We start from the raw sequence: 27,205 nt of genomic DNA, 5'->3' as shown, positions 1-27,205 counted from the left end.
ATGAATCGCAACGTACGGATACCACGAGAAAACGTGCCACGGCTCGAAGGAGCTCGCTTGGCAAACGACGAGTAATGTTACGACTACCCGTCCGACGATTTGCGGTTTCAGACGCAACGCGTACATAGTTGGATCTACGCGCGGCTTCTTGAATTAAGTTCTGATTGCTTGCTTTATGAATAAACAAGTAAATTTCTATTACGTAATCGTTGTTCGTGTTGCTAACTTGTTGATCCTCGTTTCTCAAGTAGTTTAATAATGTGTAAATTAATGTAGAAATTAAATGATAAGCGATAATCGGTGTGTAAATGAAAGCTTTTTCTTTGGTCTTGGGAATAACGAGAGCGTTAATTGATTTTACGTATTTATTCTCGCTGATCGTGAAATAAATATTTATGAAAGTTTGGCATCCGATCCATTTGCAATATGATAATTGCATAATTATAGCAATATGCTTTATATTTTTTGCGTTGTTGTCTATGTTACAGATATGATACGCAATCGGTAATTACAAATAACATTGATTTTTTCGTCTTCTGGAAAGTTACTTTGAAAAATAACTTTCTTGCAAATGCGTTATTGATCTTCCAGACTTTAAATTTAGTTCCACGGTTAAACGACCCAGAGCCTCGGCAGTTTATTGCACCATTATCTCAATACCAATTTTATAGTCTGCCATTGTAGCTTGCCAGTAAATACATTCTAACATCTATATACTATTTCGTATCTCTTGCAAAATATACTCGTCGCTGAAACGTTAGTTTTCAACAGCTATGTAAGCATTTGTAATAACGTGGTCCTATTTGTATCTGAAATGTCTATAAGAAAGTAACACCGTCGACAAACGTCATCAGAAAATAATTTCCATCGGCCGTGCACATGTGGCCGAAATATTCTTAACAGCCTCTTCTCATCCTCTTCGGCTGCACTCCCGCTGCAGCCATGACGATATTTTTTCCCCGGTTAACTATACCCGCCGTCGTGGTGCATAACGATGGTTTATCATAAAAGCGAAGGAGTTATTTTCGAGGCTGACAAATGGGTTCAGTGTCCTCTCGTTGAATATTTTTCCCTGTCTCTCTTGAACGCCTCTGAAAGAAAAGAGGAGAAGTCTTTTTATCGAGCAGGCAAGTTATAAGGATATTGAGCGTGCGGCTCGTTAACGACGGAGTTTTGCCAGCCGCTTCCTTTTTCTCCGCCATCTCCATTCGCCATTCGCCCTCCGACCGACGGCTAAACAATCTGACGTGCTGACTCCCGTTGTATACGTTAACGGGAGTTTGTGAAACGTCGCTGTTTGAATCTCTTCCAAACAATCCTGCCTGATTCATTCGCCGTCGTTTCGGGAACCACTTTCTCGAAATTGTTTATAAAAAGTTTCTCCATTTCGTTGTTATATTTATATATTTCCTATTCTTCGCGATGATGCATCGTGGATTAATCTATAGAAACATTTCGTGAAATTGAAAAATTTATCGCGAAATTTCGTTGCAAATATTTTATTGTATCGATAGAAAATTGTGGTTATAATACAGAGCTGTAAATAATTGTATCAAACAATTAAGAATATTTAAAAGAAGGAGATATAAAGGAGAGTTTATTTCAGCAAGTATGATTTTCGTTAATGTTAACAAGAGATGTTTATTTAATTTCACTTCCTCCGCATCATTTCTTAAACTATCGGCCTCGGACAGGAAAGAGCAGAGAAATATTCTTAAAACGTTATCGATAGCTCGGAGACATCTAGTTCGCGATGCACCGCTAGACCAACAGAACAGACCTCCCATTTTGCCCCATGGTACGGTCTATACCTCTTACATACAAAATTTATGCGTGCCGCCTAATCGAGTGTAAATTGTAGAGTTTGCAATGTGCTAAGTTTCCCACGAAATCCAAGACCCGATAGTATTCTGTGCTTTCTAGACGAGGTGTATGCTTTACATAAATTAGCAGTACCTTCGATCGTATCGAGATTAGCTTATTTCTAGCAAAGCGAACGTAAATTCCAGTTTGTAATATAAAATTATTCTAATCGGATAGTCGCCTGTCGCTGTTTGCGGTCGATTCCACTGATTTTTCCACGTGGAATACGCAATGTTGCAAAAGAAGCCGCAGGCTGCTGGTACGGATTTGCGGAGCTTCCAAACTACAAAATTACTTGATGACGAGTTACCGGTTCCCGGGGAAGTAATTACGCGCCTACGCGGTGCCAATAAGTGCCACGCTACCGCTCATCATTTTTCGCGATGCATCTCCATCATTTTGTATCTTACTTCTTGGCACAACGCCACAGTGGCGAATGTTCTTAATCGAAGCGTTGAAATTACAAGTTTTATTTTCATTCCGAATTTTTCGTTATTTTATCGTATTCGCAAAGAATTAATATTCTATAGAGATATTATGTAAATTGAAAATTTGCCAATGATGCTACTAAACGGAAATATCAAAGAACTAAACATTACTATGCGAAATTCATAGCGAATAATTGAACATTCTGTCGAAAAAAAAAACACTGTAAATAACAGATGATATCGAAGTTTATAGTTACGAAGTTACGAAGGCGTAATAAAGTATGCCCCATATTCGATGTGTTAACATCTGTTTTTTTAATCGGATTCAGGGGAATTCATAAAACGATTCAGGGCCGATGCCAGATTTAAATAAACGAGTGGAAAATGTAAGCTCGATAGACACGAATAATCTATACAAATGCTCTTCAAAAGTTTACACCGACTTTTTGAACAAGTCATTTTCGTCTATGGCAGATTACGTAATGGATACATCGTGCTTTTAACTAATCGCCGGTGAAACCCGTGTACGTCGAGTGATGCAACGTTTTCTTACGTCGTGAATTATCGTCTTATGCTTTCGACGTACCACAATGATATATCGCTGAAACCGTCATACACACGTAGAATACGAGTAGCCTTACTCCGTGATATATTTTCTCCAACTTTTACAAGGCAGCCAATTTTTCACGACTATTCGACCGTTATCGAACGAAATGTAAATGTTTCTATCGTTCGTTAGTAGCGTGCGTTACGACACGTTCTAACAGCGCTTGCTTTCGATTTGTTACATTTTGCAAGAGTTAAGTTAACTAAAATTTCATCGCAACAATCGTAGTTCAGATGAACGGAACTGTAGCGCAATGTAAAACGTATCTTTCTTCCATCATGTGCGATTCTTTCTGTGTAAGTAAAATAAGAGGCCACCGTTAGGCGATCGCGGCGCTATCAATTTCCGTGAACACGGCGGACGCAAATCGTCGGGCTCACCGCGGAATTATCATTTAATGGGGCCCCGCAATAACGCGAACCATTCGAGACGGAAAGAAAAGGAATCGCCATGAATTATTCAAGCAATCGCAGGAACGCGGAGCAATAGCGCGGTACCGTGCGATCGATACCGCATCGTTCGAACACTTGGCAACGATAAGTCCATTTATGCCGGCCATAAACCGACCCGTGGAATTTTCAAGAAGATCCTCGGGTGAGGCGACCTTACGGGGCCACGAATTCTTGCCGCGCCACCGAGCTGCCCAAGCCACTTCCTTTTTTTCTTTCTTTTTTTATCCGTAACACCATTTACGGTCGAATATAACCATCCGGTTCGACCACCCTAGGGGCCAAAGAACACGATCGTCTCTACCTGCTGCTCGCGCCTCCTCTACCTACAATTTCTGCCCGCGGCTGCGACCTCTTCACCCTGGACAACAACGCGCGGAAAAAGTCACTGCTAATGGATTTAAGCGGAGCGCCGACCATCACTCTTCCCGATCGGACCTATATCCTTTGGCTCCTTACACGGACTGCCTTCCCTATGATATCTTATTGATGAGTTTTCGACTTTTTGGCCGAGTATAAGCCTAAGAGTATATTAGAGGAGATTAGGGTTTTTTAAAGACCGAATTAGAGCCGATATCTTATATCGAATAAGGGTTCAACTCGTAAGAGCCAACGTTACATTGACGCAATCATCGTCTGTAATTTTCTTAAATCAATTTTTAATCCCGGATTTTCTTTTCAACATTGTGGCTATGTGAAGGAATTCGGAAGATTCGTTTAATATATTTCTCCTCGCTACTTCTTCCAGTTAGATTCTACGATTTTATAAAACTTAGGGAAATTGGAGTACTCGTAATATCGCGATAAACTATTGCTTTGTCTTTAATGAATTAACCCATGTTTTAGTTTAATTTCGTCGCAATCCTCGAATTTCTTTCTTCAATTTTGCTTTAGTTGTAATCGAGCGGAAGATGTTTGATCTTGCAAGGAAATACAATGCAATCTTTGCATTCAATTTACATGAGAAATTATGCATTCCAATAATAATTCTTTTATATCTTCCTCGTTGAATACGCAGTACAAATCGATTGAAAATAACGGAAAGAATGCGACAGAATTAAATATACATTTATGGTTTTATTTGGACATCGTTATGCACTTTGTACGGTACAGCAACTGCTTCGAGTACGCAGTGCAAGCCTAAGGGTGGTTTCTTCAAATATTTGCCAAATATCCTATGGATATTTACGAGGTTACGCAGTTACGAGTTTGCGAGGTTACGAAGTTGCTGAATTTGCAGCTTTGAATCATAGTTGAAAATTTATAATATCTTTTAAGAATATTTATTTATACCTCGAAATAGCGTTACGTTGCGTAATACTATCCGTATAGTGTAGCTAATACGATATAAGTTAGGCAATTTCAAAAGAAAGTATTTATCAGGAACTAATTCAATCTTTAAATTATCGCTTTATTCTCTATTTATACGAGTAATACCTGTTACGTGCAGCAACATGATTTCTCTAGAGTTAGAAGTTTGTACCTCTCGCTGGGTAATTATTGTAAAAACTTTCCAGAAGCATTAGCATAACATTGCAAGATCTATTTATGCTTATTTGGCGAGTATTCTTATTAGAAGGTGTAGTTGAAAACTGTATTCAAATACATGCGAGATCTTTACAACATGAAAATATCTCATTTCCTTTCATTTCCGCGTTTTATTCTTCTCAGTAAAATATTAGAATGAAATATCGTAATACTTTTTGTCATTAGGATAAATTCATGTAAATTGAAAAAAACATTTTGTCGTGATATTTCTTTTCGAGATATTCCATTTTCGCGTAGAACGATTGTTCGTCGTGGTTTCTGTAAATTGAAGTAATCGACGTGCTAAAATTGAAGCGGAAATACCGACGATTTTGCGTCCATCATTCCGTGAACGTCGATTGTTCTTCATTTTCCTCTAATGCATTTCGCACCGTAATACAGCATGCACCTTGCTCGTATCCTCTCTTATGTGCCAGCTGTCGTTGATCTCCGGTAGATCTTACGATCACCAAAGAAATCGATGCGAAATGCCAACACGCTTGCGAAATTGTACGTTCGCGATTGCCCTTTGATCGGCGAACGTGCACCATTCACGACGCAACGTATCCTTTACCGACTCTTCCAACCACCGATTACTATTTTATCGTGTCAATTTTAAGGCTTGCGAGCTCATTATAGCTTGTGGAGGTATTCAGACGTTGAATCCTAATCTCAATGATTGTGCAAACATTTCTTCGTAATTTTGTTGACTCGCATAACAACGATATGTTACTTCGTAATTTGATTCTTTCAAAGATGCTTTTATCTACAATATTTTTGTATAATCGTGTGTATCTCAATTATAGTTGGAATATCCGACATTTATATTAAGATTTTAGAATCAGGTTAGCGCACGTGAAACTTGAAAAGGATATTGGAAAATTTCTTGAAATAAAACTTTAATCACGCGATATTATACGGCATTGAACTATCCATATGAGTCAGTTGAATGATTCAAGCATTGTTAAACAATCGTAGTAACATGAAAATCTGGTCAGAACCCCATCGTAGGTCGTGCGGGTTGAATGGCCGGCGCTGTTATGTTTATCTCTGTACAGTACGCGCTAACAGAAACGAAAAGAAAGTAAAAGGAGGTCCCGACAGAACGTACGTGTAAAAGACGTGCTCTATTTGCGTCCGTGGAATGTCATTTCGCGTTCGTTGTTCCTTCTTTCTACTTGTTTTGCGGCGAGTCGCGACACGAAACCCTCCCTGAAGGCATTTAAGAGTCTTGCGATGTTCCATTAAGAGAAATGACTGAATCATTTGCGAATTCTTTCGAAGAAAGGCCAAGGGACATCTTTGACATCTCTTGAACACATGAAATTACATGTAAAACCAACATCGTTAAATCCTGATACCTTATTGGGTATTTTGTTCTGGGCAAAAGGGAGTCTTAAGAAATATCACAAGATTTCAATGAACGTGTACTACTTTGCATAGTACTTTTGTAGCAGATTAATGCTTAATACCTACTCTAAAGTATCTAGATAATTTGTTCCTCCAACATGTTGATATCTCAAAATTCTATTAGGATAATATTTTAATATCCTGACATTGTAATATTACGAATACCTCGATCCATCGATATTTCAAGTCTCTAATGTTCTAATAATAATAGTCGTTCCAACGTTCTTACATTCTAAAACTCTAATGGTCTGATGGCTCAACAATTTTCAACAAGTTCCAAGACGTTCTAACACATCAATTAACACACTAAATGCGATGTCTAATACTCGAAAGCTTTAATTACTATCGTAATATTTCACTTACTGTCACGTGGACGTCGTAGAAAACGTATTCACCCGTAAAGTTATGAATAACGATAGTTTCACTCCATCGGGACAAAATACGATACGATGAAATATGGAGCACGAAATCGATAAGAACAATGTACTCTGCTTACTTTGACCTTGATTTGAATTCCCTCTCAAATGGGCCGTGCTAAAAGAAGACGTTGTTGCTCTCGGGCAGAATGCCACGCGGCTCCACGACTTCCTCGAGATTGGAAGTTGAATCGGAGGAGGACGTCGGTATTTGACATTTCGCTGGGCTCGCTAACCGTCAAGTAAGAAAGAAAATACCTCCGGGACGTTTCATTTTTAAACTTGAAGCAACGGTTTTCACGCACGTTCGCGTCTTGGTATTTTTTCGTGAACCAATATCAGCCAGACCTAGGCGGTAATTGAATATGAATTATGTGCGAAGCATGGCCACGTGCAAGTGTTTTAGCTCCTACGTATAACACGAATTCCTTTTCTATCGAATTTGCTATTCTAAATTAAAGGTTTTGCATATTTGACTATAGCTAACGTGCAATTTATATGCAAAATTTTACGTAAGATATGCATGCGCAGAGTAGTGTACGAAAAGATTCGAAGAATTTAAGGGTGTGTAGCGTTTATTAAAGCGCAGTGGCGAGCATGTAAGCGGCCACGTGCTTGCTCGTGAATCAATCGATTTTATTTTTCTCCTGTAATAATTGCAAATTAAGCCAAGTTGAACTTGGTATAAGCGCTTTATTATAATATTTGTTTAATTAACGTTAACAAGGAGTACGAAGAACAAGTTGAAACTAGAATCTACACACTGTATGAGATAAGTCTTCAGCTAAAATTCTCGATCGGGAGATCACTCGATTCGAAGCTTCCGTCTCGAACGGCGACGAGAATCGCATTGGAACCAAGCTGGATACAATTGCGCTGTAAATCCCATACGGTTGTGTTTAGCAAACATCGAAACATAAGGATGAAAAACAGCCGAGGAAAGGAAGCGAACGCAATCCGATACTATCACCTCGTGAATCGCCGGCTCGTAGAATTTATTTCGCTGTATGGCGCCGTAAAACGAGTGAAAATGGTGGCGAAATTCAGTAGATAAAGGAGTATTATCGCCTCACCGCTATTTATTCTCTCCGATCATTTCCTGGCAAACGATCGTATTCAATAACTATTGCGCTTTAAGGAAGGTACTACGTGACTTTGATATACAGAGTACTTACGGTATGTTTCACGATTATTTAGTTTTAATGTAAACGCGTTGACATTTTCCCAGTTAACGTTCTTTACCACAACGAAGATATGTTCCTTAGGATTCTAGTAATTTACAAATTTCGAACGAATAACCTGCGTTACTTTCATCTGTTCGAATCTCGCTCTTCTTGTTTGCTCGTGTTGCTAGTATACATCGAGAAACGACTCGGATTCCCGTTTGAAACGATGGTAAAGCCAGGCTGTATAGTCCCATTTGGCGATTTGCCGAGCACATTTGTTAACTGGACTAACCGGCTTTACTGTTTCGGAGTGTTCCGAATATTTGGTAATTAATCGGCTCTATACTTAACCAGATTGTGAATTGGCGCGTGCCAGGGAAACCGGAGCGGTGGTAAAAGTTAATGAAACGTCAGGCGAAAAATAAATTCGCGACGTGTCTGCGATGCGACGAGTTTTTCTTTTTACGCGTTGAAATGCACAAGAAACGCGTTTCAGTGGAGGATGTACCGGGATAAAAATTGCCAGCGAAACATCATTACATGGTGCTGAAACTTCGATTAAATGTCGGCGTACAAAATTACGAACAGCTTGCCAGATACATACGTATATGTATCAAAGTGAATAGCCACTCTATTTGGCTCACACATTTGTTTGTTTAGCTGCGGTTCAATAACCATGCCAACTATTAATCTCTTCGTTAGAAAAGTATCTACGACGGGAATGTGGCAGCGCCGATTGCGGTGTAACGATTATGAAATTGCAAAAGGCGCGGGTATACGCGACGAATGCAAGCAGTCAGGCATTAACGTTGTACCCTGGTGTTAGGTGTGTTTTTTCGTTTAAGCCCATTTGTAGTATATTACTTCTAAAGCGCGATTACAATGTTTATAGAGCTAGATATGGTTCTGAGTTTAGTATCACCATGGTATATATACTACTATGGCGTTTCTAACGTCCCTCTTAGTTCTGAGTCAATGTAATAACTTGCTAATTAATAGTTATCTTTCAAGCTGTTTTTACTAGTGTCTTTCCTATCTCGTAGTTTATGATTTATTCTTTCGGTAAATCAGAATTGAAGTTGTCTTTTCTACATTGTATTTGAATTATGCAACGCCACCTTAAGATTAGAACACCTGATCCTGCGATGCAAGAAATTCTCCTTATAGACAACGTTGCTATATGAAACCCGCTATAAAGGATAATTCAAAAGATCATAAATCGATATAAGAACAGCTAAATTATCTAAAACGTTCTAAATTGTCTATAATCGTAATTATCTACTCTGCTGGGTTGCTAATAACCCATGAAAGCGATCGATGCGACTATAAATAATGGAAGAAAAAAGATATTTTTATTATATTAATAGAAATTTTTATATAATTTACTAGCAATCTATAATTGTAACAATTATTTTCCGTAATTTTAGAAAATTTTCTCTATCGTCGTTTCAAATATTATTTTCAAATAATTTCTGGTATCAACTTTTTTGCTTTGACATATGATAACACGCCGTGAAGCCGTATTATCGTGTCTGCAGGAATGATAGTGACTCGACAGCATATAAAGCTGCGGAAGATTCTTTTTAAAGCGTGTCCAGTGTTTTTTCTCGTCACGGTGTACAGTATCGGAAAATGGTAATTGCGTTGCAGAAGAACGGTCTCGATTCGAGCGACAAAACGAATGTGCCTGTCGTTTGACAACAACGTGAACGTAACAGTTGCGTCTATTTCCATGCGGACACCGTCCATTTGTCAATCGAACGATCTGTTAAACCTTAGACCAACGACAATGCAACAGACGATGGATAATAAACAATGTAAACGACTACGCACCAAGCGTTCCAAGATGTGACATGGCAGGATTATTATCTGGGATATACTTGGAACTGTTCGTATATTCGTTATTCGTGCTTCTTCTTATCGACATCCATCGATCACACGTGTAAAATGACCAAAGGGACGAACGATAGTTTTATAAAAGATTAGTAGACCCATTTGAGGAGGATGTTCTGACTCATATCGTTCGCCTGTTTAAACTGCTCCAACGTCCAATCAATTATTCAACAGGGCAATGCACTTTTGAAAAGAAAATTCGATTTCGAATAACCGATTAACCACGGTACTTGCTGCATTCGTTTTCTTATCGATCAATATTTTATTGGGCGCGCTATCTGCAGCTTATTAGTTTATACGCTCTTTTCTAAATTTATATCTATGTAATCAGCGTAATTTACTTAATTTAAAGCGACTACAAAGAGGAAGAAAAGACAAGGAGACGTTTAAACGATTAAAGTCGACGAGATACTTGGTTGTTCGTTAACATATGGCAAAGGTGCTAATCTTTTTTCTATATCCTTCATCCCGTGATTTCCATTGCCATCGAAGCGTTACCAAGCCAATCAAAAACAGTAGCTGCACAAGTCGATGAAAACAGTAGCTGAAACACGTCGAAGCCCCGCGCGCGCCTATCGACTCGAGTTTGTCGCCAGATCAATGTAACCGACCTCGAATTCCGCTTCTGTATTCTTGATCAGGCTACCGTCGCCGTCTAAATCGCATTTTAAGTGTCATTATTGCCGCGATGGCGATAAAAAATTTCGGACGATGACGACCGATCGATCGTTCGAGACGCGTTATTCGTTGTTCGTGTTGACGAGACGACTTTTCATCGGCCTCGTGCGACAGGTTTGCGAGTGTTTCACTACTCTGTCCGGCCTTGTATCTGGGTAATTCGATCGGCGCATAGAATAAAAGAAAAGAACGGGCGAGCAGTAGGCACGAGCTAAATTATCGCATTCGGGTTAAATAGTAACGAGCGATCTCGTCGATGCGTCGCGCAGTTTCTTTCAGTTTGCGTGCAAGAAGAGTTTTGTTTCGCACGGACAGAAGTGGCTGCGTTCACGTGCAACCAAATGTATGGCGAACACGCCCGCGGCTCATCGCCTCAGTCATTGAAACGATGAGAGATCATCCGGGTTGTGTTGCGAAATTATACTCCGAGAGGCGGTAGCGATTCGCGAGCATACGTTCAAGTATAACATTTCTTGGAGACAAACGTGTTACGAGATTGTAACATCGTCATCGCGATACTTTTATCAGAGAGAGTTTAAATCAATTGCATAAAATCAGTCTTAATAATTAGTAAGTTTGTCCCTCAAAAGTAGAATGCATTCTCACATTGCCTTTATCTTTTACTTCTAGATCGTGACCTTTAATGATAGTAAGCATTGGAGCTTCATAAATGTGGTATATATAACACGGTGAAATTAAACCGCTCGTTGTTATAAATAATTTTAATCGATATAAGTCACGGTAATTTATAGTTCGAGTATAGAACATAGGAAGTAGGTTTCTGAACTTCTATAAAGCTATAAAGCTTTCTTGTATTTCTCCTCTTGTAATATTTCTCTGTACATGTAAGGTAGCGAGTCTTTTATTAAGCGCAATAACGTACTTGGCATTGTAAGACTCATATGTTGCACCCCTTTTAAAAACCTGTAGTTTTCAGAATATCGCCGTTCATTTATTTAATAGGCCACAGCACGTACACAATTTTCTTTACTTAATCCTTAAGAAAACTGTTTGCGATTACGTATTGCCTAATATGGTTAATTCCCATCAAACACTTTCAAGAATCAACTGCACCTTAAGTGGCAATTTGAATATATCGTCTCTCCAGAAGAGAGCCGATTTCGTTACAGCACGTTCCGACCATAAAATCTCACCTTTTTCATTCGATCTTACAAATCACTATTTCGAAAATATTATCAATTATTCATCGAGAAACTTTTCTATGAATATTTTATCCGATCACTTTATGTAATCAAATATTTAGCAATACCATTTTCCCTTTAAATGACCACGTCAATATTTAGCAAATACCGTAAAATCTATGTTTGCCAAAAAGGCCTTTTAGCTATACCTAAAACTTTCTATCGATCAAATATTCAGTACACCAAAGGATCGAATGAACTGCTTTCCTCTTACGAAACGTTGCGCCAGCATTGCAAGTACTACACTTTCCTCTTTAAGCTCTCAAATCAATATTCAGTAAATATCGTAAATTTTACTTGCACCTGACAGATACACAGAACTTTCCTCTGTATCTTCACCCTTAGAGGCTGTCATAGGTGAAATTTCATCCTATGCATATTTTAACATAGTGTAACACGTGCCTAGCATAACGTAACGAGTACCTTATTCCATCAACATTCTAACGCAATGAATACTTCGTTTCATCGATATTTCAACGTCCTGATATTTCGAATCTCCAATTTTTAAAAGCTTGAACAAATCACCTTGCCACACCCGCAACAAAAATCCATCCATGTCGTTTTGATCGCAAATTCGGTCGACAAAGTTGCACCAGTTCCCCGTAAACCGAGGCGTACGCTAAACCACTTTCGCACTGACCTCAAAAAGAACCATCGAGATCGTGACCAGTAAATCACCCGCTGCAACGCGTGCATTTCCCCATTAACCACCTTTTAATTTACTAAAAACTCGACGTTGTAGTTCCATTGACGCAACGCTAATGATGTTAATGGCCGGGCTATCGACATTCAGGGCAAAATCTTTCTTCTATTTCTGTGCAAAACATAGACTCGCGAGTAGCGACCCGTTGCGGTCGATTATCATCAACGAGATAGAGGTCTCACGTTCGCCATCGTCGATGGTCGTTTCCCACCGGCGAGTATCGTCGCGAACCGCGGGTCTGTATCGTCGCCGTTATGCACGAGCAATCGCGCCACTTAATTGGCGTCCCTCGGTTTCGCTCGAAGCGGCGCGAAAGCAATATTATCATGCGGAAACCTTTAAGGCCGGCCAAAGGGGAACCGCCGTCGTCGCGCACCAACAATCCTAATAATTGCACGTGACAGAGGAACGCGTTACGCGCGAGATAATTAATCGGCCGATTAATTAAACGTCCCGCCCAATGAGATTACCGATCCTTTTAACGCGCGATTCAAATCTTTGCGGCTGATTTTGTGATTGCCAAGGAAAGCGAAAATATAGAAATGTACACGAACGTATGTGTAACATGTAACTGTTGAAACTTTCACTTCCAAGTGTTGGAATAAATTTTGCGCTTTTAGTTTTATAGTTTACGCGGTTAGTTCGAATTCAGATACTCTGTGAGAACAATTTTATTTTTGGGGACGTAGTTATCGACAGTCGAATCATCTTATTTGTCTCCAACGTTCTGTTAATACGTTATATCAGCCTGTTATACTAGTTTCCCATGTAAAGTTATCTCCACGCATTCGTATGACTGCATACTTATATCCTTCTGTCATGTACGAAAAATATTTGCCCTATTTTCTGCTCTATCGAATATTCATAGTTTACCTCGAAGAAACTTTTTCAACCGACTGTTATACAATTGCGAGTGGGTTTCACGGGCGCGGGATAATATTTTGTCATATTTATTTTTCAGTGACAGTGATAAGGTAACTTGGACTTTTTCTCGAAAATAACACGGTTCTTTGTATATTGAATATTTTAGAACGACTCCGAGTATTTTATTCGTGTGTAGCGTACGCTGGCGAAATTATTTATTTGCCAGGAGCTATAGCAATATTTTCAGCAAGGAAACGAATGTTATCCCGTTGCTCCCACCAAACAGATAAGCACAGTAAAAAATCGCCCACTCTCGCGTGAGAGCGTTCAAAACCGTGTAACCTTCAACCGTAGAAATAATCTCCTGGGTGAATCATGGTGGAGATATTTAAGGTGGAAACTGTAGATAAAACACCTGGCATTTAACTTTGCAACAGTTGCAACTTTGTCAAAGTAATCCTTGCTGCCTCTTCCTCGCCAAACAAATTTTAATATTTTTCAGCCACTATAAATTGATAAAATACATATGTATAGGTACCGCATAAGATAAACCAGTAGGATATTTAGGTCGAGATAAGCATTTTGTCTCCTAACGTCTCTTTTCGACGAATCTAAAATACACGATATTTTCTCATTCTTTCGTTGTTATTTCAATGACCGATAACGACACACGATAAGCGACAAAGTTTATTATTCTAAGGTTGAAGCTTAGCCGACTCGAATAACTCTAGCTTACCACGTTGTATCTATCGCCTCTTCACCATCTTCAATTCTCAACACCAAATTAACCGAACACAAAATTACACGGTTCGAAATAAAAAAAGGCAAATGATTGATTGAATTCGCAAACGATTAAAAATCGAAATGAAAGTCCGGACCAGAACAGTCGTGCGTTAAAACTCTGAGAAAGATTATGGACTGGCACCATAAATTATCGTTCTGCGAAGTAATTCCATGACGCGCGCGGCTAACCGCGCTCGTCGACTCATTTAAACGCGTGAGTTGCGCTTTGTCCGGTAGATCGTAAAGTTTTCCGCTCGAATTTAGCTTCGATTCTCTTCGTTGGCTCGGCTTGCGACGCAAGACACCTACGTTCGCAGGCTCGAGGGTGGCGATATACCGCGAAACGTTCCGTTTTATGCCGAAAAGGTGGGTGAAGTCGGCCTCTGCAAGCAGGAAGTGGGTGGTTCGACCGAGAAAATTGATCTCCTTCGATCGGTCGACGTTACTGGGAAATTTAGCGCACAGTTTACGCGTAACTTTAGTTTCGTCCGACACAATGGACTATGCCAGACATTTTATTGCGCAATTCGATGAAATGTGCTTCCCGTCCTGTTTGGTATTCGCTGTCCGAAGAACGGCTCGCGTACGGCCTATGTTGACTTCGATTTACGTCCGTATTCGTCAAGTTAATCCTGTTTTAGCACGGAAACAGAAGGAAATGCAGAAAAATACTTGTTTCACCGCATGGAGAAACGGTAAATCGCGAATACATGTTTACCTTAGTTGCGCAAGGACAGAGCGGTTTTCTAATTTGTATGGGTATAAATGAAACGTAATTTACTCTTAATGCGAATGCAACGCATCTCGATAAATTGATCAACTGGATGACGAAGAGATATAGAGTAGCAAAGGCACTTGTGATTGTACAGATGTTCTCGCAGATACATTCGAATGCTCGATTTGTAATTTTCAATTTTTAATTTGCTTTATTGAGTAGGCGAATGAAAAATGATCGTTCGATGCGTTATCGGTGTATAGATTGGATGCGAGATTCTTTTGATCTTATAAATCACTGGAACATCGTTACGTTACGACGTAAAGAAACGATATCTCGAATGAACCGTTTGTTATTAGCGTCGATGGATTGAATAACGGTGCAAAATAATTAAACTTCAATCGTAAATCTCTTGCAGTGATATTTGCGTTCGCTGTTTTAATCGTGTATCAATGTATAAAAAAAACTCCTACAGCTGGTTTGCATGAAAAAGATATTTATACTTTAGATATGACTCGAAGAAGTGACTCTTTATGTTTGTACCTATGATACGATAATAAAGCAGATTTAAGATTTATAGTAAATAAAAAACAATTTATTCGAACGATGTATCCTTTAAAAAGAATTTGGATTTGATATACAGAATCGCAAGTAACATCGTCTCTTCGCATCTTATCGTACTTCTAACTTTTAACTGGAATTCAGATTTCAAGAATTTAGGCTTGTTCTCGTCTTTATTTAACAAACCTGCGATCTTCCTTACCCATATTTGCCCCTATGGATGTTAAAGTTCACGCAAGATTATGGTTGAAACGATACGAAGTGACGTTGGATACAACGCAATTATCAACCGACAGTGACAAGTATGAGACAAATGAATCCATTTTTGTAAATCTACGAAGCTACCGAGACCACTCGTAAAAGCCTAAAAGCAAAGTTTCAAAGACCTCACTCACCCAGGATGATGCCTAGTATAAGTAGCCGGAGTGGTCGTGTGATGCTGGTAGCCCTGTGTGACCACTTCCCTCGGCTGGTGACGATGATTGTTGTGATAACCGGCGTAAGCGATGGCTCTGGTGCCGGTGTAGTCGGCAACCGCGACCGCGCTGAATTTCTCCGGTTTCGAGGTTCGTTGCTCGTAAACGTGTTGCTCCACGCGATGTCTGACCCCACTCGCAGTTGTTTGCAGTGGTGCGATTGTCGAGCTGCTTCTTTCGAACAGATCGTTGCGAATCCAATTGTTGACGGTACCCTGTTGTTGGAAAGTCCTATCGTCGTGTTCGTGTCGAGATCGTGTGAATTTCTCGTGGTACGGCCAGACCGGCCAGGTGAGTCTGTGATTGGTAAAGTCGCGATGATCGTTGGCCGTGTGTTCGATGGAGGCGATGGCGGTCGGTAAAATAAAGAAAGCACACATCAGAAGAATTTTCGGTACGGAAGCCATCGCTAAACCAGCCTTCGATCTTCGATTACGTTGACGATGTCTGGTGTAAGTAACAGTCACGACGAACGGATCACATTCTCGATGATTTTGATCGATTTTTTTACGTTTGACCGAAGGTGCTGCGCTGGATACGTCGAACAAGCTCGATGGACATCCGGTGCGAAATCGTTCGAAGGCAACCGAGAGCACTACTGAACGAGACACACGGAGTAGGCTCCACGTGCTTGAGTCGCTCGTACCAACCCCACCATCCTTCTTTCTTTCTCTCTTTCTCTTCGTTTCCACGTTCCGCCCCTCGTCCTCTCTCGCACCCATCTCTCCTTCCTCTCTTGTTTGTTCGCTTAGACCTCTTTCTTCGTTCCGCTTTGTTCCACTCCCTTTCTACCTGTCTGCTCTCCTGATACACCGCCAACCGCTCAGTTAACCACCTACATATCCTTGCACGCGTTCGACAAGAACGCTCAGTAGGATAGAGACACAATGGTGCGCGTTGTTTGTTCCTTGGGATAGATGGGACGACCGGCTGAACCGATTGCGAAACTCGAAGGGTACGCTTGTCGCGATGGAATTTTTTCCTCGTTCCTCTTTGTTGATTCATGCCTCGGATTTTTTACGTTGCCACGATCATTGTAATATACATATTACATACAGGGTGTAGCGAATGTAGAATGGTAGGAATTTGCTAATGGTGAGAAAGCGCTACGAAGATATTTCCGTGGATGTGGTTAGAATTCACTGTTGCTTTCGGGTTGCTGAAGATTGCACGACTCGCTTGGAACGTCTACTTCGTGCTTTGTTGCATAGTACGACGGGTCTTAGTAATTTACAAAATATCAGAAATTGTTGGCGTGACTATGAAAGTTGAAGTATGTATGCCGCGTTTAAGAAATTTTAAATATAGAATTGTTGGAATTAAAAAAAGGAATTTGTAATACTTGTATCTTTAATACGTTTCTTATTTTCCGATCTATACATTTGTGATAAATTTACGATAAATTTTAAAGAAACGTATAAGCGTTGAAATACTTTTAAACGCTAGTGTACCTTTCTTATTCCCGTGTAGAAATCCTACATCGCGTGCAATCGACGCCGCATCGAGGCTATCGTGTCTAAACCTTTGTCGGTTCGAAACTCATCTACGCAATCTTGTTATTTCAACCGTCCAATAAATCAACAATTTCCTCCAACTCCAATTTCCTCGAAAAGCAAAAATCGAAGCAGAGGGAAAGAGAATCGGACGATCGGGTTTCGCGAGCGTTTATTGCATCGTTGCCGAGTCGCGAATCGATTTCGAGATCCGCAGAACGCGGAGACCAGGAGTTTCTCTATTTACAAGCAATAAATGTTAAAGGCGTGCGTGCAAAAGGTGTCACGCGGGACGAATGTAGGTCGTGAGTCACGCGTTCCTGTGGAACCATGGCAGCGCGACCGAACTCGTGTACGCTAGAAAATTACGGGTGCGAGGAAAAGCGAGCGATCCGGCCGCGACATCGTGCAACCGACGTGTGTCATCCCGATCGATTTTTGTATCTGGATAATAAAGGAACTGAAAGTAATAAGATGGACGCGTGTGTTGGCGGCGTCGCGTTTACACGCGCAATTACGCCGCCGTAATGAATAGATGCCTGATAATGTGGCGCACATAGGAGACAATGCCCGTGGCGCTGCTCGTAATTACCAGTGATTTAATGTCGAGCACGCTGGGCCATTGTCTAGCTTTCAATCTCTTACCTGTTAATCTCTTTTACCTGCTTCTACGTCCGCGTACCTGTGTATGGTTGGAGAAGGAAATGTTTTGCAACTTTTTTTTTGGTTCTGAGTTTGTGTTGTGTGCTTCTTTGCGATTTTTTCTAGCTATTAGATTTATGAGCAGAATTAAGTTATTTTTTAATTTTCCGTAGGAAATGTTCGGAAGTACGTTTTTCGACCAAAAATAAGACGACAAGTATTGAAAATAATATCGTACATATTATTTTCTGATCGTGATACAGCATATTCGTATTTATCCGGAATATTTTGTTTAGGGAGTGGATTCTTCAAATGACAAAAATTAAGCACGTATTAATTAATTGCGAGCAAAGCTCCATACGTATGCAAGATCGTGTATTTTTTAAATCGAGTACTGAATACGGTTGAAGTTCTTTTAATTAATTTTCGATTTTGTATTTATAAATACCTGTTTATTTCTCTTTAATCGACGGAATTTCTTAATTAATTATACAGTCACGTTTGGGAATATTACATACATACATTACTTCCATAATATATGGAAGATTAAAACGATGATTTATACTGCAAAAATATCACGATATGACATTGAGATTCTTACAAAGAGAAATATGAAATCATCGTTACCAAAATTGGAAGATCTGGATGAAAACAACTTCAACAACTTTAGCATTTTTCGTTTTCGCATTCGAAGCGATACGATATCTCTGTTATTAAAGTTTCTGTGAAAAGAGCAACGGATTATCGACAGAAAATAGTTTATTAAGTAGAAAAGATTGTTAAATCGTTTTTTCTCGATGCAAACGTTGCCTGATCGCAATCAAACTTTTATTTCATTGATCAAACATTTCCCGCGAACTTGATTTAAATTAGCCCGCAGTATTGTACATTCGCCTGTCTCTCGATGAAATTGAAATCGGAGATTAGAGACAAACTGCTTGAAACTGCCGTGATTCATGGCCGTCCTTGCGAAATTGGTTCTGACGTTAAACTGCGGAATTCAATTTCATTTCTGTCTATTAGGGAATTTTCTGCTGTTATACTGATCAATGTAAATGTAATTCGCAAATATGTGTAATATTTCTTCGGTATTTTTACTAGAAATTTTCAAAAGATTCCAGATTAAATCGTCGAATAATTGAATTCCTCTTAAATAATACAAACGCAACCTTGTGCTAGTTTAATACGTGAAAATAATTTAGCAAACAAACTCCAACGTAAAAAGAGCACAAAATTTCCTCCATCTAAAAACTAATACGAGTAAAAAGATTTCAGTTGTCAAAAACTTGCCAGAAAAGTAAACTTTCAAGTATCGAAGAATCGTCTACCATTTCAACGCAAAAAGCAATGTAAAAGATCCCGGTAAAATCTAATCAGGACTTAAATTACGACCGAAAAGGGTCCAATCACCCTGAAGATTACAAACACGCCACCTGTTAAAGAACCATTCTCAAAGAGTCATTTCTAACGATCCTGCACTAGCGCGCGTTGAAATTTAACGCGACTCCTCGTGGCCACGATCCTCGGTCATTCGATGTAATACTCGAATTGATACGTTACAAAAAGCGGATTAGAAAAACGAGCAGAACGACGAGCCACGACGGGTCGCGCGCACCCGTCCCATTTGTCAGGATGAATTATTCACCGTGAGAAAAATAATCCAACGCTCGGGCATCCGGCATCCACGGAACAAAGGGTTGTGAAACGACGTTCTGCTTTTCTTCTATCCCTACTGGGTCTCCCTATATCCTCGTTGTCCCTGTGACTCCCCGCCCAGCCCGTTTCTTCGTCTCCGTCTCCTCCTATTCCATACGAGCGAGATGATTTCTTGCGAGCTAGCTCATGCATAAAGGGAGACAGAATCGTTGGATATCTTGCGGTAAAGATAACATCTGCGGGAGCCGCGAGAGATTTGCGGTAGACAGTGGCTCCAGCCTCCAACTGCCTACGCATCTTCCAGCTGCACCGGCTGGTCCACCTGCATTGCAGCATTGCACTGGTTCAATGTCGGTGCAACGTTGACCGCGTATAACGATCGGAATGTTGCTCGTCGAAAATTGGTGTACAACGAGCTGTGTACGTACGAGCTTTTCACGAACGACCAAAAATATTGCAACGTGATGTGTGAAGCTCGTAATATCGTTGAATCTCACGACGATATCTCACGATCGGAGGAAAGATTGGAGCCACAGAGAGGAAAAATAATTGGATGTTTGATAACGAAATTTCTTTTTAAGGTTTCAGGCTGTTAGGGTTGATTGATATGGTGTGAGGGGTTAGGTTTAGCGGGAAGATAGAACGAGGCTTTTTAATATCGTTTCACAGATAATGTGTTCCTGGAAGTATTAGGTCAAGAAGTTTTCAGACGAGTTGGAACTTTCTTAATTGTAAACCTATTAAGTCAATCTTGTTTAAGTTGCTCTCTGAGTTTTATCCTTATTGGCGGGGCTAGAGGTCAAATAAAGTGGTTAAAAGTGTTACGATATCAGGAGTCTCGAGTGATTTCTTACGTGGATAGTTGTGCTTAGGGGAGATAAACGTTGTTAAGAGCTCGAAGAAAAATCTCGTATTTAACCAACTTTACGCGAACTTCACGCGAATTATTATGAGAGTTCCTTTCATAAAATTTTTTTATTTTTAATTTGCAGCTTCGTACCAAGCAGATATAGATATATAAGTTGTACGATCTCAGAAAGATATAAATTGCACAATTTTACGAAGTTCGAAGAAATTGAAATACTTCTAACGCTATAATATTCCATCTTCTTAGCACTGTGAAAACTTTTCGTGCCTCTGACTCGTGTAACTCTCTCCCTCTAACTTTACACAATATTTATTACTTAAATCTTTTAATCTTAATAACGTTGCACTTACCCAGTTTCACGTATTATTCTATTGCCTGGTTATTAGTGCTTTGATACATCAATTCGGTTCTTAAACCTCTATGTCAAAATAACCTTCGAAACTTTCTTTCTAAAATTCTACCAATCGCGAAAATAACATAAAAAATCAACTCGCACGGTGTAATTCGTTTCTTGCATATCCCTGAAGGGGTTTCGCCGACGGCGTATGAAGCATCGATAACTGGTGCGCAATTTAGTCGAGCAATTCGGATCCGAAAGTGCACACGCGAAAGGGATCCAGGCGCAATTTCTGCACCGGATCGACGTGGTCGAGACCAAGGTCAGTGGTGCTGCGACCGCGGCGAGGTCTGTCCGTCTTTTTGTTCTTATCCCGGTACTTGTCTTCGGAAGCGGCGTACGGGCAACAGCGAGATAATTGCGCGCATCATCGTCGCGTTATTGGCCATTACGAGCACGAGACACAAAACACGGCAGCAAATCCGACGATAAATCACAGTGTGACATTATAATATTCCACCGTGCGACATTTCCATTCGCTCGAACGTTTTCATCCATCTTCATTGCGCCATTTCGGCGACGACGACGATCCTCTACGACCGGTAGCTCGTACCCTCGAACTCCCTTTTCCATGGATCTGCAATGCAAATCGACTTCCTGGGAAGATGTAATCATCGATGCCTGTTGGCTTCTCGCGGGAGCAGGTTTCGTCCCGTGGCATTACCAGAGGAATTTTCGAGACAGCGGTGCAACCGACGGAATTTGACTACCTGAACCCTCTTGTGTAATAATTTCAGAATTAGCGAATTGAGAAGTGACGATTATAGATTATACGATCCTATTGCAAAAACAGTTTTTCATAATTTTACAATTTTGCAGCGGATAGAACGATCAAGATATTTCTATGACTTTTAAAATTCACTTAGAAATCTTTGTCTTGTTACGAACGCGTTACCGTTATAGGAAAGAATTTCTCCACATTGGTAACTTGTGACTCGCGACCTGTAAAATTTTACTAATCGTATCAATTCAAAGATGATTGGTAAATTATTGTGCAAGAGAGTCCTGCACCGAGTTTACTGCTTTCACTATGATGGATGATTTAGTAATTGGCGAGTATAAACGTTTTCGATGTGTTTGGGTATTTAGGTTGTCGAATAAAATTGTTCAGAAGAATTATATACGCTGGAAAATGAAAGTGATGAAATAGAATTGCGACTAAATGATAGATAGCAAGTCTTGATGTGGTAAAACGTTGCTGATATCTATCTGAATGATCACTACGTTGACACCTTAAACTATTGCAGATGGATTGCAAGATATTTCGTGATTTATTTGGTGAACAAGAAACGCTACAAATGATATTAAACGTTTTACATAATTTATAAAATAGATTTCAATCAGTCTCAGTTGTACAAAGAAATATGCGATTCTGTGTCTATCGTAGAAATCATTCGGCCTGTCTGAAATTTCTAAGAATTTCGTTCACTTAATGATCAGCAATAATAAAAATACGCACACTGGTAATAAAAACAAGAAAGTGAAACCGAATAGTACCTAAAATTGTACACTAACGTGTTCACAGAGACAAACATTGTTTATATTACAAATGGCCCAAAAAGCAAATGTGATTTAAACGATCTTACATATTGATACTTCGTTCAAAAACGCAATACAGTCATTCAACGGTACTCGTGCCTTTTCGTAAAAGACATCATATTAATTTCTAAAGTAATAACGTCGTCACTTTCGAAATCTGTATTAGAAACGTATGAAATCTGCACCATACAACGATATCAAAGGAACGCGTGGTAAGGCCAAAAGTTTAACTTCTCGATCTGCGTACTGTTCTTTCGTCCGTGCGAAGATCGAGCGATAAGTTTCGTTATCGTGTCATCGAATGTTCGCCCATTAATCATCGTTTGCACGTATTTTCTTTTGGCAGCCCGACCGGTTCCACGCTCCAGCCGAACACAATGAAATTCTTGCGAGAATGTACGCAACGAATATGAAAAATGATCAACATTCTCTGCATGTCGAAATGCATATTTCTGTTTTCGATATAGCAATCACAAAGTTGGCTTGTTATTTTCAATCCAGGGTAAACGCTGATGACAGAATCCGCTAGCGATTAATGTTTGATAAATATTTCGTAATATCTTAATTTTGGAAAATATATAATTTTCATTTTACGGTAATTAATATTATCGCACTACTACGTATACACCATATACAAGTACAAAGGATTAAATAAACCGTAAACCTGTAAATCATTAGGAAATTATTAAAATATTTCGAGAATATTGTTTCATATAAAACCTTAGACTATAAATACATGAATTAATATTATTAGTGAAATTTTACAAATTACGAATCACGAACTATCGACTCTAATTCTCTTTCGTGATAGCAAATAAGCCCGGTAATAAAACAAATACTGTACATAAATGTTACAAATTAGAGATCAAGTTTGATTATCCAGTTCGTTGTGAACTTGAAAAATTATAAACTCGCAATTTGTTAGTTCATTGATATTATTAGTCGATAAATTATTGCGCAAGAAAATTCAAATGTTGCAATACTTATGTACGACACGTTATACGCACATTCTGATCCCTTTCGATGTAAATTAGATTTCATTTTAACAATTCTACAAATCCTCTGCAACGATCTTAGAAATCATTTCACGGAAATAGTTACAAACTCTCGACAAGCTTTCGTTTGGTTTCACTTTTATTGGTATTAATTTCATAAAGATACGACCGACCTCGGCATGTACAGCGCGATTTCGAATAATTTACGAGCGATTCACAGAATTTGCGTGATTTGTTGTTTATCTCGTTCGCCTGCTACAACTTTGGAGAAACGCGACGGACGTTGAATTATCGTGGAAATTTGTGTTGTCAGCCGAGGAACTTGTTCCGTGAGATCTTCAGGCGACTTTATCGCAGAAAACGCAACGGAAAAAAACGGTGATCAAAGGCGCGGTAACGTGGTCGCACGGAATACACATCGACGTACGCGGACTATAGAAAAATTTGTCTTGCACAAGGGACCAACGTTGCGGAAGAAATTAATGACCGCGGTAAATTGTCGAGGTTGCAAAGACTCGATAAACTTTAACCTTTATCTTGGAGAAAACGTTACGTTCGGCGAGGGTGACGCGTAAAAGGGGTTAATCGGACGAATATAATTTTTCGTGCGCATTACATCAACGACACGCGTCGACGTGGCTGCTTTTGAGTGAGTAGCGTTCACGCTTCTCCCACGTTTTATGTCGGTACTCGATTTGATAATCTCGTGCCAATTTTAACGATCGAGCGCATATGAAAACACGCAATATGTCCCGCAGGCGTCTTTCAGTAGATACGTCTAAAAATAAACTAACGTGTGTAACGCGTTGAGCGATATCAAAAACGTGTGTCCCTTTGTAAGATACGTACCATGCTTATGATTCTGCATGTCACGTTCAGTCTGACACATCAGACGTTCGGTCTGTGCGTCTGCACGACTGCATGCTTGTGCGAGACACAACATAACTGGTTTTGTAAACGTTAAACATAAATGAACGTCGATACAATGAACAATGATAGGGTTGTCGATTAAAGATTTCCAATCGGTATATGATACAATCGATTGTAGAGAGCGAAGACGAAGGGTTGACAATCGTTACCTCGAGTCACAACTTAAACCATATACAATTATGTAATAGGATTTTTAAACGATAATCCTTGTAAGGAAAAATAGAAGCAAGTACAAATGCACTATGAGTCTTATCTGTTGCGTAGCATGTAAAATATTATTTTATGTGTTCTTTTCGTTACAGTTGCATTCACTTTGTATCACTTCTCGGATAATCGAATGATACAAGGACAATGTTTCCATTGCAACGATGCTTCGGGTGAAATTTCACTGAATCGAGCGTCGCGACGTCTACCATCATACAAGCTGCTTCGTTGCGCTGCCAATTCTCCGCAGAAATTCTGTTCACTCTCGAATTTAAACTTCTCGATTGTTTCGTTGAACTACTGTTCCGCTTACAATAGCTAAATCAACGTCGAAGAAGAATATAAGTCCGTAACGTGTAAAGAACTCCTTTGAAGAAAATATTTATCTTCCTTCCCTTCGGTATATGTAAAATATTCTTCTTTGTAACGAGCATAACATTACAGATACTCGTTGTTCATATAAATATTTAATAACAAATTTTTAATTCTCAATGCTGTGCTGCTTTTTTTTCAACGTCATGCGAGAAATATTATTTCTTCGATAGGTACAACGCATAACTATATACAGCTATACAGCAGTTACAATTTCCTAGGTACGATCTCTGTTAATTGTAATAATAATTTCTCTTACTGCGAAGAAGAATTTGTTTTCCAGACATTCTTCAAATAAACCCAAAGTTTCTAAGCAGTCTCTGTATTTCGGTAATTTCTTGACTCGCTATCGACACGGAAACAACGCGAGAAAAGTAACGCGTCGAACAGTTGTATACAATCTGGCAAAGTTTCAGTCAGGTAATGCAATTTGCGAGCACCCAGTACATTGAACAAACAGCAGCGCACACGGACGACGTATCCAGGTTCTGACCTACTGACACGATCCAGTGACGTCACGGGAGCGCACCAGAGTTTAGAAAGGAGCGAAAAGACTATAGCCGACTGGAGGTTGACCCTAGCCAAGGGGATCGTTTTCCGTGTGCAGCAGGGTGTATCGAAGTTTTACCGTGCCTTCGACAAGCGACAAGGCAATACTCGTTCAACCGAGGGAAGGAAAAAAATGGACGAAAAGGACATTGTATCGAAACCGTAAAGTAATATGTTCTTATGCCGCTCGCTAATAATTTGTGGGTATAGAATTGCGTCGATCTATATCGTGTTCCTTTTTGCACTTTTTACTGGTGTCGATTTTAGTGTAGCGTATCATGTTTTGTGGTGTAACGTGATGGAAACGAAAGGTTCGCAGACCGATGAATAAAAATCTGTCTTATAACGCAAATATTCGGTTACTACTTCGTTCCTTTGGTAAAGACAAATATTTTTGTTTCTTATAAAATATCCAATGGAAAATTGCGAATCGCGTAGAATATTGATTTGTTAAAATCAGAAACGTTCAAGCGAGGGAAACTTTGCTTAGTTTTCGCTAACGTGGTTTGATTATATACGTACGTAGTTATATTCGATGATCTGCTCTCTAACTGAGTGTCCATTGAATAACGAAACGATATTAGTCGAGTACGACAACTAATCCTAAAGTTACTCGCAGCACATTTTTGAACATACTTGAAGTTAGCGTTAAAACCAAATACGTCTGAAAATTCACACCAACCAAAGTGGAGATGTGAAAGTGACGTTAAAATTACAAGGAAATGATGCTATCAAAAGAGGCATCTGCTCGCTCTAAAAGAGACCAACTGGTCAAACAGTGCTGCATCATAGCATCACCTGAAAAGACAAGGGCACAGTGCTCGAACAAAAACTCGGCTGCAGCCGAAGCGCGAAACGAAGTCCGATAACGCTTTACTCTAGAACGGTTTGAGTTTCGACGGGCGACAAATTTTCTTTGGAGCCGCGGCACATCATGGTCGATCGATTCGTTATTTCTCGATGGCCGTACGTACGATCGCTGTTGGAAGCGCATCGTGCCACCGCTGTGAACGAGGTCTCGCCTCGAGGATCGATCGATAGCCTGATCGGGGATCGGCGAACTTCAGCCGGATCAGCCGCGAGTCGCTCCATCCTTTGTCTAAATTTCTTTTCCTCCGGGCACTCTTCGTCTGTCATTTGACCCTACACTTTTTTTTTCTATCATTTTCTAATAATTTTTTCCCGCAACATTGAGCCGCGTGCAAAAGCCGCGACCCTGCTGCGTGTCCGGAGCTCGTTCGCGGCGATCGTTGTCCAGGGAAATTCACGGTCGAAGGATATGAAAAGTCGCCGGGCGGCTGCCGGACGTGTCTCCATATGCGAGGGTGACGTGTTCGAAGAGCCGCTGCTTGGTTAGAAAACGGCGCACGAAGGTCCCAGGTGGATCCCTCGCCGCGTGATTCCACCGCCACGAGAACCACGGCCGTGCACGACATCCACTGCGTCGGCAGTGGACGACAGATTCCGCGGTGGAGATCCAGACGGGAAACCAGGTGGAAAGTTTGGAGTGGATCGAGAAACGTCAAGGTATACGTGTGTTGACTTTTGGGACTTTGTCACCGTTTTATGGTCGGCTAGATGAGATTTTCGTACGACTGAGTAACGTAGACGCGTAAATTGGATCGGGAAATTTTATTTTCGTCGATATACATATTACGATAATTATATGGCGCACGTTGCACATGGCTCCGACATGATAGTGTGCAATCACTTGTTCTTCGAACAGAGGCTTCTCATATGTATTTCGTATATACGATGTCTCTTTATGTACGTCCGATCGTGTATTTAAATATAGTTTTAATACCTAGCATTCAGTTGA

General features: G+C 40.0%; 1 protein-coding gene across 2 annotated transcripts in view; it reads right to left on the bottom strand.

Annotated features, from left to right (window-relative positions):
* The window catches only part of LOC126876553 (uncharacterized), a 38,048-nt gene extending 11,139 nt beyond the window's left edge, over positions 1-26,909 (bottom strand). For both annotated transcript variants that reach the window (XM_050639405.1, XM_050639415.1), the window contains exon 1: positions 15,661-26,909. In XM_050639405.1, coding sequence (XP_050495362.1) covers positions 15,661-16,463 — 803 coding nt within the window. In that variant the 5' untranslated portion in view covers positions 16,464-26,909. The remainder of the gene's footprint in view (positions 1-15,660) is intronic.
* Between the last annotated feature and the right edge of the window lie 296 nt (positions 26,910-27,205).

Source organism: Bombus huntii, chromosome 2 (genome assembly GCF_024542735.1).
Source record: "Bombus huntii isolate Logan2020A chromosome 2, iyBomHunt1.1, whole genome shotgun sequence".
NCBI classification, from domain to species: Eukaryota; Metazoa; Arthropoda; class Insecta; order Hymenoptera; family Apidae; genus Bombus; species Bombus huntii.
This window is presented reverse-complemented; position numbering and strand designations above follow the sequence as displayed.